The 16,255-nt window shown below is 27.4% G+C and overlaps 1 protein-coding gene across 1 annotated transcript; it reads left to right on the top strand.

The window, feature by feature from the left end:
- Positions 1 to 704: 704 nt before the first annotated feature.
- On the top strand, positions 705 to 1,501 carry CGCA056_v006654 (uncharacterized protein; the record flags this gene model as incomplete). Its single annotated transcript, XM_037321903.1, has 2 exons — positions 705 to 707; positions 1,370 to 1,501. The coding sequence occupies 2 exons, from the start codon at positions 705 to 707 to the stop codon at positions 1,499 to 1,501; spliced, it is 135 nt and encodes a 44-aa protein (XP_037180257.1).
- Between the last annotated feature and the right edge of the window lie 14,754 nt (positions 1,502 to 16,255).

Below are 16,255 nucleotides of genomic sequence, written 5' to 3'. Positions count from 1 at the left end.
ATTACTAGCGCTATAAGAAAGATGTAAAGCTAAGATTACTCATACTAGCGTAACTAGTAAAACTACACCTAATAATTAAACAATTATCCTTATAACTATTAATCACATAGCAATATAACTAAAAGGAATAAAGTAACCATAACGTTATCTAATTAAAACAAAAAGCACACTCGTATAAATTACCTATTATAGTAGTTCCTACGATTAGCCAAAACGAATAAAAAATATATATTACGTTAGTTACCATAAAAAGTATATATTAACGGAATAACAATTCCCTAAAAGTTAATAATACAGTTATTATTGACTAAAGTTAATATTAAGTTAAGATTTGAAACCAAAACAACGGAAACGAATAATCCGTAACAAATCTATAAACTATAACTATAATAATACTACGGATCTAGAATACCCGAATCGGATAAAACAAAGCCGTAATAATTAACTTTATAATAAGGTTTTTACAGTTAATTACCTATTATAGTAATTACTTAATTAAGTAATTACCTAACTAAGTAAAGGTTTGCGAGGAAAAAATGTATTATATATACGATGAATTTTTCCGCTTAGAACAGATTTTGAGGAAGCAAGCAATTCAACAGTTTTATCTATTTAACTACTACTTATTACTACTACCTACTATTCACTATTATTATTAGTATTATTTCTTTTATATTAGTAATAACTATTTATACTGGTTATAAATGGTTAGTATTGAATACGAGGAATTCTACTATAATAATCAACAAAACGAAAAGTTTCCCCCTTTTATTATATCAAATACTACCCCTACTCTTAATGACATTACCTCTATTATACACGCTTTTACACAGAGCAACCCTAATAAGTTAACATAATCGCAAAAGCCTTATATACATCCTAATCATAGACTAGATATTATGATAATCACTGCTAAATTCACCTCAAAGACAAAGAAATACCAGGACACTACCTAAGGGACAGCAACCCTAGACGGTCTGGATATAATATAACTATCCTAGACACTCACCCTAGGACCTTAGCAATAATGCATTCCAGCAATAGCAAGATCGCTAGGAAGCCAGCCAAACCACTTAATAAAATGCTATAAATCTAACGATTAGAACTAGTCATTCTACAACCAACCCCCTAACAACTCTACTACGAAGAACAGCAAATCCAGAAGGAAATAGAAATAATCTCGCGAGAAGACGCTAGACAGGCGTGGTTACGCTAATAGGAAGAATTAGAGGAAGAACCAGAACACCAACATAACCCTCTAACAGAACAACAACTCCTCAGTACGACCAGCAACTAGACCTTTAGAGAAGGAGAAAGCTCGCCTTACGATTCAGACGAACCTCATAATGTTGCTTAATAACGTGCTCAGACAGAGATCGCCTATAGGTTCACCCCTAATATAGACGACTTCAGCTCTAAAGAGGACTCTGACGACCAGGAAGACAGAATCAAGCAACTCCTGAAATACCAGGAAATCGACATGCTTCAAGACAGGCAATAACGCCACTTCTTTAGCACCTCACCAGCCTAATGAGACTGGGACTATATCCCTTAGCTACACACAGAAGACCACCCTGCGCTGAGAATTAACTATTAACTCTATTACACCCTCTTCTGGCCCTAATGCTTCCATAACAAATGCAAAGAATATATAGGAGATAAGCATAACTATCGCTTTTACCCCAGAAGGCAGAACGATAAACCTATCTGTGAGATTTACCTGATATCCACTATGATTAGATAGACTATAATACTGTTTAAAGACAGCCTTATAGTCTTTAAACCTAGCCTATAATTTCCTATGAGATGTTAGCATAACGATAACATAAAATAGGATAAATGCTAACGCAACGAATACTAAGTTTATTACTAAGATAAGGCTTACATATAGAGAATTATAAAAAACAGACTAAGACCTCCTTAGGTCAGAATCTGCGAAAACAGCCTCACTAAGGCAGTATGGGAGGGAAAGCAAATCACCTACCTAGGATAACCAGAGCAGTTAAAAAACTAGACTTACCTACTAACTACAGATCATAACAGGCAATAAGGAAAAGATCTATCTATCAGATGTTATAAGGGTATAAGAATAATATAGAACTCAAAGTCACTATTAACAAACAGATAACACTTACGCTAATTGATAGCGGAGCTGAAGCAAATTTCATTGCCCCCCAAGCTATTAATAGGCTAGAAATATAATAGGGAGGAAAAGAACGACCACATCAGTTACACACAGCAGAAGGAGAAGAATTTAAGTATAAAGGAGGTACTATCTATAATGAGACTGCGCCCCTTGAGATAAGCTACCTAAATCAAAAAGAAAGAATCTAATTCAATATTGCTGATCTAGGAATATATAACACAGTGCTAAGACTACCCTAGCTACGAATAAGCAACCCACAGATAGATTAGAGTAAAGGCTAACTCTATTAGGACCATGATGATTCAGTCCCTGAGCAGCCCTGTTAGAATCAGGCCTCAAATAAATCAATACGATAAGGAACAGCAAAATGATACCTCTGTTACCTTAAGGCAAAAGAAGCTATATCATAATCACTAACAGCGATAGATCCTAAACAGAAGAACGATCTACTTCTGTCTATCCCAGAAGAATACAGAGTTTATAAGAAACTCTTTGCAGCTGAATTAGAAACAGGACTGCCTGAACACACCAGCTTTAATCACAAAATACCCCTCAAAGAAGGAAAAGAACCACGATTTAATAAAATCTACAGACTTAACCAGACAGAGATAGAAGCCCTAGATAAATATCTTAATAAAAACCTTAAGAAGGGATATATTAGACCTTTAACATCACCAGCAGGAAGTCTAATCCTATTCGTACCTAAGAAAAACGGAAAGTAACAACTATATATCGATTACTATATGCTTAATAAGATAATAATTAAGAACTGCTACCCACTACTGCTTATCGACAAAATAAGACGACTCCTCTATAGAGCTAACTGGTTTACAGCTCTCAACCTCAAAGGAGCCTACAACCTGATCAGAATGAAGCAAGGAGAAGAATGGAAGACCGCCTTCAGAACACGAAAAGGATATTGTAAAAGCGTGTATAATAGAGGTAATATCATTAAGAGTAGGGGTAGTATTTGATATAATAAAAGGGGGAAACTTTTCGTTTTGTTGATTATTACAATACAATTCCTCGTACTCAATACTAACCATTTATAACCAGTATAAATAGTTATTACTAATATAAAAGAAATAATACTAATAATAGAAGTGAATAATAGTAATAGGTAGTAGTAGTTGAATAGATAAAACTGTTGAATTGCTTGCTTCCTCAAAATCTGTTCTAAGCGGAAAAATTCATCGTATATATAATACATTTTTTCCTCGCAAACCTTTACTTAGTTAGGTAATTACTTAATTAAGTAATTACTATAATAGGTAATTAACTGTAAAAACCTTATTATAAAGTTAATTATTACGGCTTTGTTTTATCCGATTCGGGTATTCTAGATCCGTAGTATTATTATAGTTATAGTTTATAGATTTGTTACGGATTATTCGTTTCCGTTGTTTTGGTTTCAAATCTTAACTTAATATTAACTTTAGTCAATAATAACTGTATTATTAACTTTTAGGGAATTGTTATTCCGTTAATATATACTTTTTATGGTAACTAACGTAATATATATTTTTTATTCGTTTTGGCTAATCGTAGGAACTACTATAATAGGTAATTTATACGAGTGTGCTTTTTGTTTTAATTAGATAACGTTATGGTTACTTTATTCCTTTTAGTTATATTGCTATGTGATTAATAGTTATAAGGATAATTGTTTAATTATTAGGTGTAGTTTTACTAGTTACGCTAGTATGAGTAATCTTAGCTTTACATCTTTCTTATAGCGCTAGTAATATTGAGTTTTACTTAAATTCTCCTTTTAGGGGGTAGTTTTTAGATAGGGTGTACTTAGTTAGGTCTTGGTAGTTTTTAGAATAATGGTACTGAATACGTTAATAGTAGGTTTACAGCTAAATTAGCTGATTCTGCTATAATACATCAAAGGTCTAGTCCTTATACACCAGAACAAAATGGTACTGCTGAAAGAATAAATAGAACTTTACTTAATAAAGTAAGGGCTTTATTATATAACAGTTATTTGCCCTTAGAATTCTGGGGAGATGCTATTTGTACTGCAGTTTACTTATATAATAGAACCCCTAATAGTTCTATTAATTATAAAACTCCGTACCAATTAAAATATAATAAGAAACCTAATATTTCACACTTAAGGGTTTTTGGATCTTTAGTTTATTATAAAAATAAAACTAATAAACTAACTAAATTATCACCTAGAGGTATTAAAGGTATCTTGATAGGTTTTAGTATAAATTCATCTCAATATAGGGTTTTTAGCTTAGAAACTAATAAACCCTTATGGACTAGAGATTTAGTTATTATAGAAAATAACTTTCCTTATAAGTATATTAATAATACTGAAACTAGTACTATTAACGCTGAAAATATAGATATAGACACTATATCTAATGCTTTTGAAAAAAATAGTGTTAATAATAATATGAATAGTAATAATAATATTAATAACAATGTTAATTCTTCTGATTCTATAGATGAATTAGCTATAGAAGAACAAGATGTTAATATGAATAATAGTAATAGTAAATTATCTACTATTACTTATTATAATAACGAAGAAGATGAATTAAATGATATATTGGTATTAAATACTAATATTGACGATCCAAATACCTATAAACAAGCTATTAATTCAGCTAATAAATTAGACTGGGAAAAAGCTATGGATAACGAAATAAACGAGTTAATAGCACAGAAAACGTGGATTTTAACTGATTTACCTAATAATAAAACCCCACTTAATACTAGGTGGGTATTTAAAAATAAAAAAGATAAAAACGGTAACATAATTAAGTAAAAAGCAAGGATAGTAGCTAAAGGCTTTAATCAAATTATAGGTACTGACTATATGGATACCTTTAGTAAATAATTTTTATAAAGTAACTTATTATATTAAAATAATAGTATAATCTTTATATTCTAAATAAATTAGTTTTTTAATTTTTATTTTTCAATGTTTTAAATTGTATATTTAAAAGCTTTTTAATCAAAATATTTAATCTATAAATACTAAAAATAAGTATTTATTTTATATATAAACTTAAAATTATAAAAAAGTTATTCTTAAGAGGTTATTAAGTTTATAGTTATAATATAGCCCCCCTATAAAAAAACTATAGTAAAATTCACCCTATATATAAGCATAATTCTAAAAACACTATTAAGTATTTTAACTTATACCCTTTATTAATTAAAGAAAATAGTATAGAAACCTTATACGTTTCTATTAGTAAGTAAACCCTCTAAATATTATCAAGTTAAATATATATTTTAGCTAAATAAATTAACAGAATAGTAATAGCGCTACCTATATAATATAAAGCTAGTAATAATAGCGCTATACATAGTAAAGCTAATTATATTAAGGCTAAAAAGGTTATTAAGGCTTTTATAGCTTAGCGATAGCTTTATTACACTTTTTAGTAAGGTGCTATAAATATTACTAAATAGAGATAACTTTTTAACTAAAGAGGTTCTTATAAGAGTTTCTTATAGCTAGAAGTATAAAAAGCTCTATTATATATAAAGCTTTATACTTGTCTTTCTTCTTTTTTTTTACTAACTTATAAAAAACCTTTATAATATTAGCACTTAACTCTATATATAGATACCTTAAGCTTAGTATACTTATTAATATAAAAACGTATAAATATTTGCTATAGAATTTAATATTAATTAAATTAATAAAACCTACTTTTTCTTTATATAATCTGAGATATATAAAAATTATATAGTTAGAATAACATTTAAGAGAGCTTTGATTAATACCTCTATAAGAGACTTTATAATATATAATTTAATTAATAGTAAGTATATAAACTTAGTTATAGAAGTAGATAAAGTATTTATACACTTTATAGAATAGCTTTTTTTTTAAATAAACCCTCTATGATACTAAAATAGAGGTAGCCCTCTAAGGCTTATTAGTAAGTATAGTTTATACTAAATAGAGAGAGCGTTATTAATAATAATACAGCTACTATAAAAATGTTAGCTAGCTTAATTAAATAAGAAGAATAGCAGATAGTAAAACAATAATAGAGATAGTGTTAATAGCATAAGTAATATATAAAAGAGAGAATAAGTTCATTATTTAATAATCTATAATAATTAGGTAATTATAAACTATATTATTACTAAAGTAAAGTTAAAGATTATAAAGTTCTATCTATACATATAAGTATAGCTAAAATTATGAGAGGGATATAATTAAAAACTTAAGAAGTTATTACGGATTATATAACTAAAAGCTATACATATTATTAGGAAGTACAGAGTTAGAAGGTCTATCGCTCTAAGTAAGTAAACTTATAATAAATAGCTAGAGGTCTTTTTAAGAGGTTATTATTATTAATTAAATAATGTTTATAATTTTTAAACAATTTATATTAAGTTAAATTTATAATAAAAATAAAATAAAGTAATTAGAAATAGATTTACATTTAAAAAAATAAAATATTATTAATATTTATTAATATTTAAAGTAAAACTCTAACCTTTTTAAAATAAATCTTATTAATATAACTAAATATTTAACTATTTTTAAAAAATAATATTAAAATAATATTAATTTCAAATCTTTTAATATAAAAAGTATTCTTAAAAATAAAATCATCTATTTATTCTTTACTAAATTTATACGACGCTTTATAAAAAACCTTTTATATTTACTCTATAAATTATAAAACCTTAATTTCTTATAATAGTTTCTAAATTGTTTTGAATAATTTATAATTTTATAAAAGGTTTAAATTATTAGTAATATAATTGAAAATTATACTATGATAAATTATAAAAAGCTATAAAAAGTTATTAATAATTTTTTTCATTTATATCAAAAATAAGTTTAATCTTTTCTCTAAACTTTTTAAAAATAATTAAACTTAAATATGATAAGATAACTATAACAATAGCTATTATATTAAAATATGATATATTTTTTAGTAGTCTATCTTTTTATTTTTATAATATTTTGTGATTTAAATTATCTTTTATTTATAAAATCTTAATAAGCTAGGTTTTATCTTTTTAAAAATACTTTAATTCTAATATTGTTTTAAATTTTAATCGTAATATTCAATAAAAACTAACCAATAAAATATCCTATTAGTTAATATAAATTTAATTTTTATATAATTTTTAAAAAACTAAACACATCATAAAGTTTATTTTTACTAATAAATTCCAAATATAAATAATTTTTAACTGTTCTAAAAGTATTTTTAAATTTTTGAAACTCCTTATTTTTAAATATTAATTTTGGAATTTTAAATCTTTTTAAAATTAAATTTAAAGCTTATAAGTTGTTAAATTTATTACTAATTACTATAAATATTTTATTAATTTTAAGCTTTTTTATTAAAAATTTAAATACACAATTTTACTAAAAATGTTTTTACAATATTTAAATTTTTATAAAAATGTTAAAATAACTTTGTATTAATAATAGGACTTTAAATTTAATAACTTATAAGAAATGTGTAACTATAAAAGCTTTTTAAATATTAGGAATTATATAAATTAATACTTAATGATAACAATTAAACTATTAATTATAAAAATCTATTAAGTTAATATTTTTATAAATAGCTTTATAGAGAATGTTAAAATAATTCTTCTTTGTAATAATTTATATGATTAAATTACTCTTTATAAGCTTATTTTTAAGTAATCTAACTACTATTTCAAAAGAAAATAATTTACTATTTTTCATATTTAAAACAATTTAGTTTACAAATTTTTATAAATATATAAATACTAAAATTAAATCTATATTATTATTTAATTTAGAAATATTTAAAATACATGACTTAAAAAGAAATGAAGCTTTAAATCTTAAACTAAATCTAACTAAAATATAATTTTTATGAAGTTTATTTAAAATCTAAAGTTTAACTATATTTATAAGTCTTTTATTAATATTTATAAAAAACTAATTTTAAATATATCTTAAAAAACTAATCTTTAGTTTTCTAATTATTTTAAGTTTTAACTACTAAACCTAACTATTATTTAATAAATATATTATATTGAATTTAAAAAAGAAACATTTCTAAATATAATAAATATTAGTTTAATTAGCTTAGAAATAAGTCAAGAATATATAAATATAGAAATATAAAAGACTATTAAAAGAATATATAAAAACCTATATAAATATAAACATAATAAAAATTTATAAAACTTTATTTTTATTAATTTTTTATTCTTATTTAACATTATTCTTTTTTTTTATGTTCTACTTATTTTATATTTCTTAAAGTTTTTATTATAAATATCTTATTTCTCTTCATTGAACATATTAATATAGTCTTTAAAAAAAGATATTTATTTTATTTATATTTCTAAAAATAAATATATTAAACTTATTAAAATTAACTAAATCTTAAACGCTATATATAATATATATAACTTTGGAATAGTTAAATTAAACTCACTAATATTTATAAATTTTTAGTTTAATTTTTATTATTTTTAAAATAGAAATATATTTTAAAAGTTTTTCTAGAAAAATAAAATATTTTATAAAATATATAAAATATTTATATATAAATAAAAACGTAAAAAAAAAAGAGAAACTTACATACTTTATAAAATATTCTAAGAAGGTTTAGTAAAGCTGTCGCTATGAGAGCCTTAATAACCTGTTTAGCCCTAATATGATTAGTCCCGCTGTAAAAGCGTGTATAATAGAGGTAATATTATTAAGAGTAGGGGTAGTATTTAATATAATAAAAGGGGGAAACTTTTCGTTTTGTTGATAATTACAATAGAATTCCTCGTACTCAATACTAACCATTTATAACCAGTATAAATAGTTATTACTAATATAAAAGAAATAATACTAATAATAATAGTGAATAATAGTAATAGGTAGTAGTAGTTGAATAGATAAAACTGTTGAATTGCTTGCTTCCTCAAAATCTGTTCTAAGTGGAAAAATCCATCATATATATAATACATTTTCTCCTCGCAAACCTTTACTTAGTTAAGTAACTACTTAATTAAGTAATTACTATAATAGGTAATTAACTGTAAAAACCTTATTATAAAGTTAATTATTACGGCTTTGTTTTATCCGATTCGGGTATTCTAGATCCGTAGTATTATTATAGTTATAGTTTATAGATTTGTTACGGATTATTCGTTTCCGTTGTTTTGGTTTCAAATCTTAACTTAATGTTAACTTTAGTCAATAATAACTGTATTATTAACTTTTAGGGAATTGTTGTTCCGTTGATATATACTTTTTATGGTAACTAACCTAATATATAGTTTTTATTCGTTTTAGCTAATCGTAGGCATTACTATAATAGGTAATTTATACGAGTGTGCTTTTTATTCTAATTTAGACTAAGTTATAGTTACTTTATTCTTTTTAGTTATATTAATATGTAATTAATAGTTATAAGGTTACTTATTTAAATATTAGGTGTAGTTTTACTAGTTACACTAGTATTAGTAATCTTAGCTTTACATCTTTTTTATAGCGCTAGTAATATTGAGTTTTACTTAAATTCTCCTTTTAGGGGGTAGCTTTTAGATAGGGTGTACTTAGTTAGGTCTTGGTAGTTTTTAGAGTTGTTTTTGCTTTTCCCCAGCTTACTTGTTTATCACAAGGTTTTAAGGATATAAAATAATTTTTATTAGTTATGATATGTGCTTCTGCAGCCGTATCTAATACAAAATTATATATGTATATATCCTTTTCTTCCTTAATATTACTACTATTATTTTTATTAGTTATAGTAGTATTAAGTATATTAATAGGGGAATTTACCTCGATAGCTGTATCAAACTCTTCTGAATAATTAGATGAATTATCATCATAATTATTAGTTTTATTAGATTCTGAGTTAGAATCTGATATAGAGGCTTTAGTATTAAAGTCTCTAATAATAAGAGCCCTATTTGGTGTGCTATTATTGATTTTATTATTAGGATCTTTAGAGATATCCCAATTTTCAGGGGCTAAGGCTGGACTTAAGTAAAAGCACTTATTAGTATTATGGCTAGTAACTTTGCAGTTATTACACCATAATCCTTTAGTCTTTTTCCAGCTGTTTTTGCCCTTAGTTACTTTATAAGACTTATTATTAGGGTTATTATTGTTTTTATAATATTGCCCTTTTTTATAAGTTTTATAATTAGTAACTAGTATTTTTGTTTCTTCTTCCTTAGAATTAATTCTCTTAGATTCACCTATAATACTACTAATTAAAGTAGTTATAGTATAAGAATCTGATTTATTTCTAAGGTGTTGGGTAATATTAGATATAAAACCCTCGAATATATCATTATTAAGCCCATTTAAAATCCAGGCTAATAATAGGTCTTTAGGAATATCTAATTTTCGAGCTTCTAGCTCATTAGATATTTCTTTAACCTTATTAATATATTCTTCAATATTATTATAATTGGATAACTTATAATTTAGGAAATCCTGAAATAATGGATTGTTTGAAGTAAATCCTTTAGGATTGTAGGTTTCCTTTAATATGTCCCACGCAGATTTAGCAGTTTCTGCGTGTTGGATTTGTATAAGAGGACCATCTTCAATATATAATAATATTAGGCTAAAAGCCTTTTTTTTTTGTTTCCTTAATAGTAGGAGTTTTATCCTCTACATCAGAATTATCACTATTATTATCACTATTATCATTAATAGGATTTTTTATAATAGCGTGGCTTAAATCTTTAGTAATTAGACAAGCCTGCATCCTAACTGCCCAAGTAGTATAGTTTATACTACCCTTAAGCTTAGGAATAGAAAGGGACTTATTATTAGAAGAGTCCATTTTTTAATATTAATAATAATATATTTATTATTATTTATACTAAAATAAAACAAAACTACTTAATTTTATTTATATAAGTAGATTAAAATACGACTGATAGATGCATATTTTTAAAGAATTATAAGACTGATAGATGCTTATAATTCTATATATTCCTTTAATATAAAAGATAAAGATCTTTTATGATAGGAATTATATTTTAATAAAAACCAGGAATAGTTTTATTAAAAGGTTATCTATTTCTAGATAAATAGTCCCTTTAAGACTTAAAAAATAGGAATAAAAGTTCTTAAAAGATACTCTTTTAATTCCTGATATAGGATTTCATTAATACCAGGTTCTGTGGTATAATAAAATTCGAAATCCTCCTTTTTTGATAGGTTTAAATCGGGTATTAAGTGAAAATAAGTGACATAATGTTACGGTCAGCTATCCGACAGTAGGGTCTGCTAACAGAAGCTGGGGATTGATACGTTCTAACAGTACACTAGGTTGTGATCGTAGGTCGTAGTTCGTAGGCTGTAGTAGATCAGGTCTTCAGAGGCTAAGGTGATCAGTCTTAGACTTAATAAGTGATTTGCAGTGAAGGTAAGCTGAGAGTATCTATGAGGATAAATACTAAGTTGATTGCTGAAGAGCTATAGAAGTCTGACTATAAGCTAGGCTTAGGGTTATACTATATATAAGTCTAATCCTAAATATATTCCTTTATACCTTAGGTTGATCTAGATTATTCTGATCCAAAATGATCGTTTAGCCCCTAAGTTATGTTGGATCATATTGATCTAATATAATTATTATCTTATTATTATATAACTTAAACTATAGTTCTTCTGTTACTAAGTGAGTTCCTATTATTCCTATAATCCTGCAGTATAAATATCCTATCTTAGCTGCCTAACGCCTAAGTAGGTTGGTTAACTGTTATCTATGCATAACAGGTTGTAATATTAGGTCCCCTCTCTAAAGGTCTTATCCTTAAGACCTAATATAAGTAGGTCGTTAGTCCTAGGTTAGGGTTTTATTAATTATGCTTCCTGATTTACTTATGATGCTGATATTATATTAGGTTGTATTCAGAAATCAGATTCTTATAAGACTTATTATACTCAGATTCAGCATAACTATAAGGCTCTTAATGCTCTACTCTAGTTGACCACTATAGTTATAACATAATATATTATTCCCCTTATTTTCAGCATAGTTAAGTGTGCAAAATAGACCTTGCCAACTTAAAGCGTTATAGTGAGTATATAAAGCAGGGTTTCTCAAACTGTAATAGTAGTGACGTGGCGAATACTTATAAGTACCTTAGCACCTTAGTGTTCCCTGGTGTTGCTGATTTATCGCAGTAGTAAATCGTTATTTCAATAAGCAAAAGAAAGTGGAGCGGGAGGAGGAAGAGGCTCAGGAGGCGTTAGAGGTGTTGCAGACTCAGCTTGCTGCCGCTCTAGGTTGTTTATCTTATCTTTAGAGACAGAAAAGGTTCTTAAAGGAGCGTGGTTTAGATCTGATTCGGTAGGGAATACAGTTTGTAGATAAATAGGAGGCTGAGGAATATGCTCTAGAAGCTTAGGAGTCCTAGGTGATAGAGGATTTATTGCTGTAGGGTGCTTAGAATAAGTTAGATTAGTCTTCTCTAGGTATTAGGGTGGTTAATTTAGGCATTCCTCTGAACGTAGGTTCTTCTGAGGTTTCTTAACTGGCTTTAGGTGTTTCTAGGCGGATAAACAGTTTTCCTTATTACAGTCGATCTGCTTTAGTAGGTGGTTTAGTAAAGCGATATAGGTGCTTAATTTACTTATATCTAGCGTTCTTTTGGACTAGTATAATAGGTGCTAGTGTGACTTCTTATTCTTAGTGTTATTACTAATAGATTATGAGTTCTTCTGCTGCGTTAGTGATATTTTTAGCTGGTTCCTATATATTATCTTTATATCTATATCCTTTCTATTTGATGAGGTATTAATATCCTTTTAGTTCTTTAAGATAGTTAATAATTTATTTGACTTTATATTCTGGTTTGTTATCTTCTATAATAATAATATTATTAATCTGTGATCTATATAGTGTTAGCTTAAGAAGTGAGATATAGAATACTAGGTGACACTTTATGGTTTCTAGGAGTTTAAGTTTGTAGTTAACTGGTGAAATTACTTATGAGATTTTAAAAGGTCTGAGTTTTTTATAGTTAAGTTTGTTGCTTAGTCGTTTTGTTTTAATATTTCACCTTATAAGGTAGGCGCTATCTCCCTCTTTTAAGGTTGGTCCCTTAATCCTTTATTTATTGCTGAATTTTATCATTCTTTGTCATATGAATTTAAGTTCTTTATATGCGTTTTCCTAGATATCCTTAATTTAGCATACTGAGGCGACAGCTCTTACTGCAGCTAGGCCTGTTCAGGGTTCTCTATAGGTGGTTAGTTTGAATCTATAGTTGAGGTAGAAAGGGGATTCCTTAGTATTTTCTCCTACTGCACTATTATAGGCGAACTAGGCTATTAGTAGTAATATAACCTAATTATCTTAGTTATAATTAATATAGGCGTAGAGATATATTTTGAGGATTTAGTTAATTCGTTCTGTTTGTCCGTCAGTCTATAGGTGGAATGCAGTAGATATTAATTATTTAACGCTAAGGTGTGATATAATTAATTTCTAAAAGTTAGAGGTGAAGATCTTATCTCAGTCTGATATAATTTCCTTAGGTGTTCTGTGGTTAGCGATAATATACTTAAGAAATATATATATATATTCTTCAGCGTTGCTTAATTCTTTATATAGGATAAAGTAGGCATACTTTATAAGTTGGTCTATAGTGATAAGAACGCTATTAAAGTATACTCCTATAAGGGGTTCTTAAGACTTTAGTAATTTGACGATAAAGTTGAGGGATATAGATTGCTAGGCGGTTTGCAGTATAGGTAAGGGTTATTATAGTATACTATAAGGTTGATATTAAGTAGGTTTGCTTTTGAGGCAGACCTTATAATCCTTAATTGATTTTGCTACTTATTCTCTAGTAACCTTTTCTCTATATTATTATTATAGTTATTTCTAGGTTTTTATAATTCCTTAGTAACTATATATAGGGTGAGCATAAAACTCCATAATTGCTTTATCGTCTAGTTTGCTAGGCGGGCTAGTATTAGATCGTCCAGCTATTATTAAGAGTTTGGTTGCTAGCATTAGGTCTCCGTTATTATTTCCTTTGAGAATCACCTAGGTTTCCTCAGGTACTAGGACGTTATAGTCTGGTCGTCAGCTAAGAGCGTCAGCTTTACTATTATCTGATCCTTTGCAGTAGATAATTTAGAAGTTGAATTCTAATAGGAATTCTGACTATCTAATCTATTATTTATTTAACACTTTTAAAGTTGTAAAGTGTGAAAGGTTCTTATAGTCTGAATATATACGTACTTCGTAGGTGGTTCCTAAGAGCTCAGGTCTCTATTCCTTAAAGGCTTTAATAACTGCCATAAGTTCCTTATCGTGGATCTAATAGTTGAGTTCAGGTCTATAGAGCTTGCGAGAGAAGAAGGCGCATAGGTGTAGTCGCCCTTCTGAATCTTATTGAGATAGTTGCGCTCTAATTGCATAGTCAGATGCATCTGGTTCTACTTTAAATTGCTTTGTTAGATCTGGAATAATTAGGATAGGTTTGCTGGCGATAAGGTCCTTAATCTTCTGGAATGCTGTTCGTTATGGTTCTTCCTATATAAAGGGTGTGTCTTTGCAGCTGAGGCTTATGAGGGCTGCGTTAATCTTGCTATAGTCTTTAATAAATTTGCAGTAGAAGTTGATAAAACCTAGGAATCCTTAGACTTCCTTGAGGTTATTAGGTGCCAGCTATTCCTTAATAGCTTTAACTTTGTTTTCAGATATGCATACTTTTCTAGGGGTGATAGTGAATCTGAGGTATTCCACCTTTTATATATAGAATTTGCTTTTCTCAGGTTTAACTAATAGCTTAGCTTCTTAGAGGGCTTATAAGACGTGGTGTATATCTTCTTTATGTTTCTTAAGTGTTGATAAGAAGATGAGGATATTATTAAGATAGACTACTACGCAGATGTTAACGTATTTGCATAAAACTTAGTTGATCATATTTTGGAATGTTGCAGGGGCGTTAGTGAGGCTGAAGGGCATAACGAGGTACTCAAAATATCTCTAAAAACTACTAAGACCTAACTAAGTACCCCCTAAAAGGAGAATTTGAGTAAAAGTAAATATTACTAGCGCTATAAGAAAGATGTAAAGCTAAGATTACTAATACTAGTGTAACTAGTAAAACTACACCTAATAATTAAACAATTATCCTTATAACTATTAATCACATAGCAATATAACTAAAAGAAATAAAGTAACCATAACGTTATCTAATTAAAACAAAAACCACACTCGTATAAATTACCTATTATAGTAATTCCTACGATTAGCTAAAACGAATAAAAACTATATATTAGGTTAGTTACCATAAAAAGTATATATCAACGGAACAACAATTCCCTAAAAGTTAATAATACAGTTATTATTGACTAAAGTTAACATTAAGTTAAGATTTGAAACCAAAACAACGGAAACTAATAATCCGTAACAAATCTATAAACTATAACTATAATAATACTACGGATCTAGAATACCCGAATCGGATAAAACAAAGCCGTAATAATTAACTTTATAATAAGGTTTTTACAGTTAATTACCTATTATAGTAATTACTTAATTAAGTAATTACCTAACTAAGTAAAGGTTTGCGAGGAAAAAATGTATTATATATACGATGAATTTTTCCGCTTAGAACAGATTTTGAGGAAGCAAGCAATTCAACAGTTTTATCTATTTAACTACTACTTATTACTACTACCTACTATTCACTATTATTATTAGTATTATTTCTTTTATATTAGTAATAACTATTTATACTGGTTATAAATGGTTAGTATTGAATACGAGGAATTCTACTATAATAATCAACAAAACGAAAAGTTTCCCCCTTTTATTATATCAAATACTACCCCTACTCTTAATGACATTACCTCTATTATACACGCTTTTACAGATTCCTCTATACTTAGTGCCCCTCTAAGCTGGGCCTGCGTTCTTTTAGCCCTCTGGCGCTTAGCAAGTGCTATATTCGCATCCTCAAGGGTATAAAGCTGATCAGTCAAAACAGTGATTAAGTGCGCTATTGCCTGTGCACCCTTTGATAATTGCTCAACTGCAGCAATAATTAGTGTTGGTGAGCTTCCTTAATGAGCAGAGATGCGACTTTTGATAAAGTTAGACTGCAAGACGGTTTGTTATAGGTTAGAGGGCGTTT

Source organism: Colletotrichum aenigma (genome assembly GCF_013390185.1).
Source record: "Colletotrichum aenigma strain Cg56 chromosome Unknown KSG_Cg56_contig04, whole genome shotgun sequence".
NCBI classification, from domain to species: Eukaryota; Fungi; Ascomycota; class Sordariomycetes; order Glomerellales; family Glomerellaceae; genus Colletotrichum; species Colletotrichum aenigma.
The sequence above is the reverse complement of the archived record's forward strand: the minus strand, read 5'-3'. Positions and strand labels throughout refer to the sequence as shown.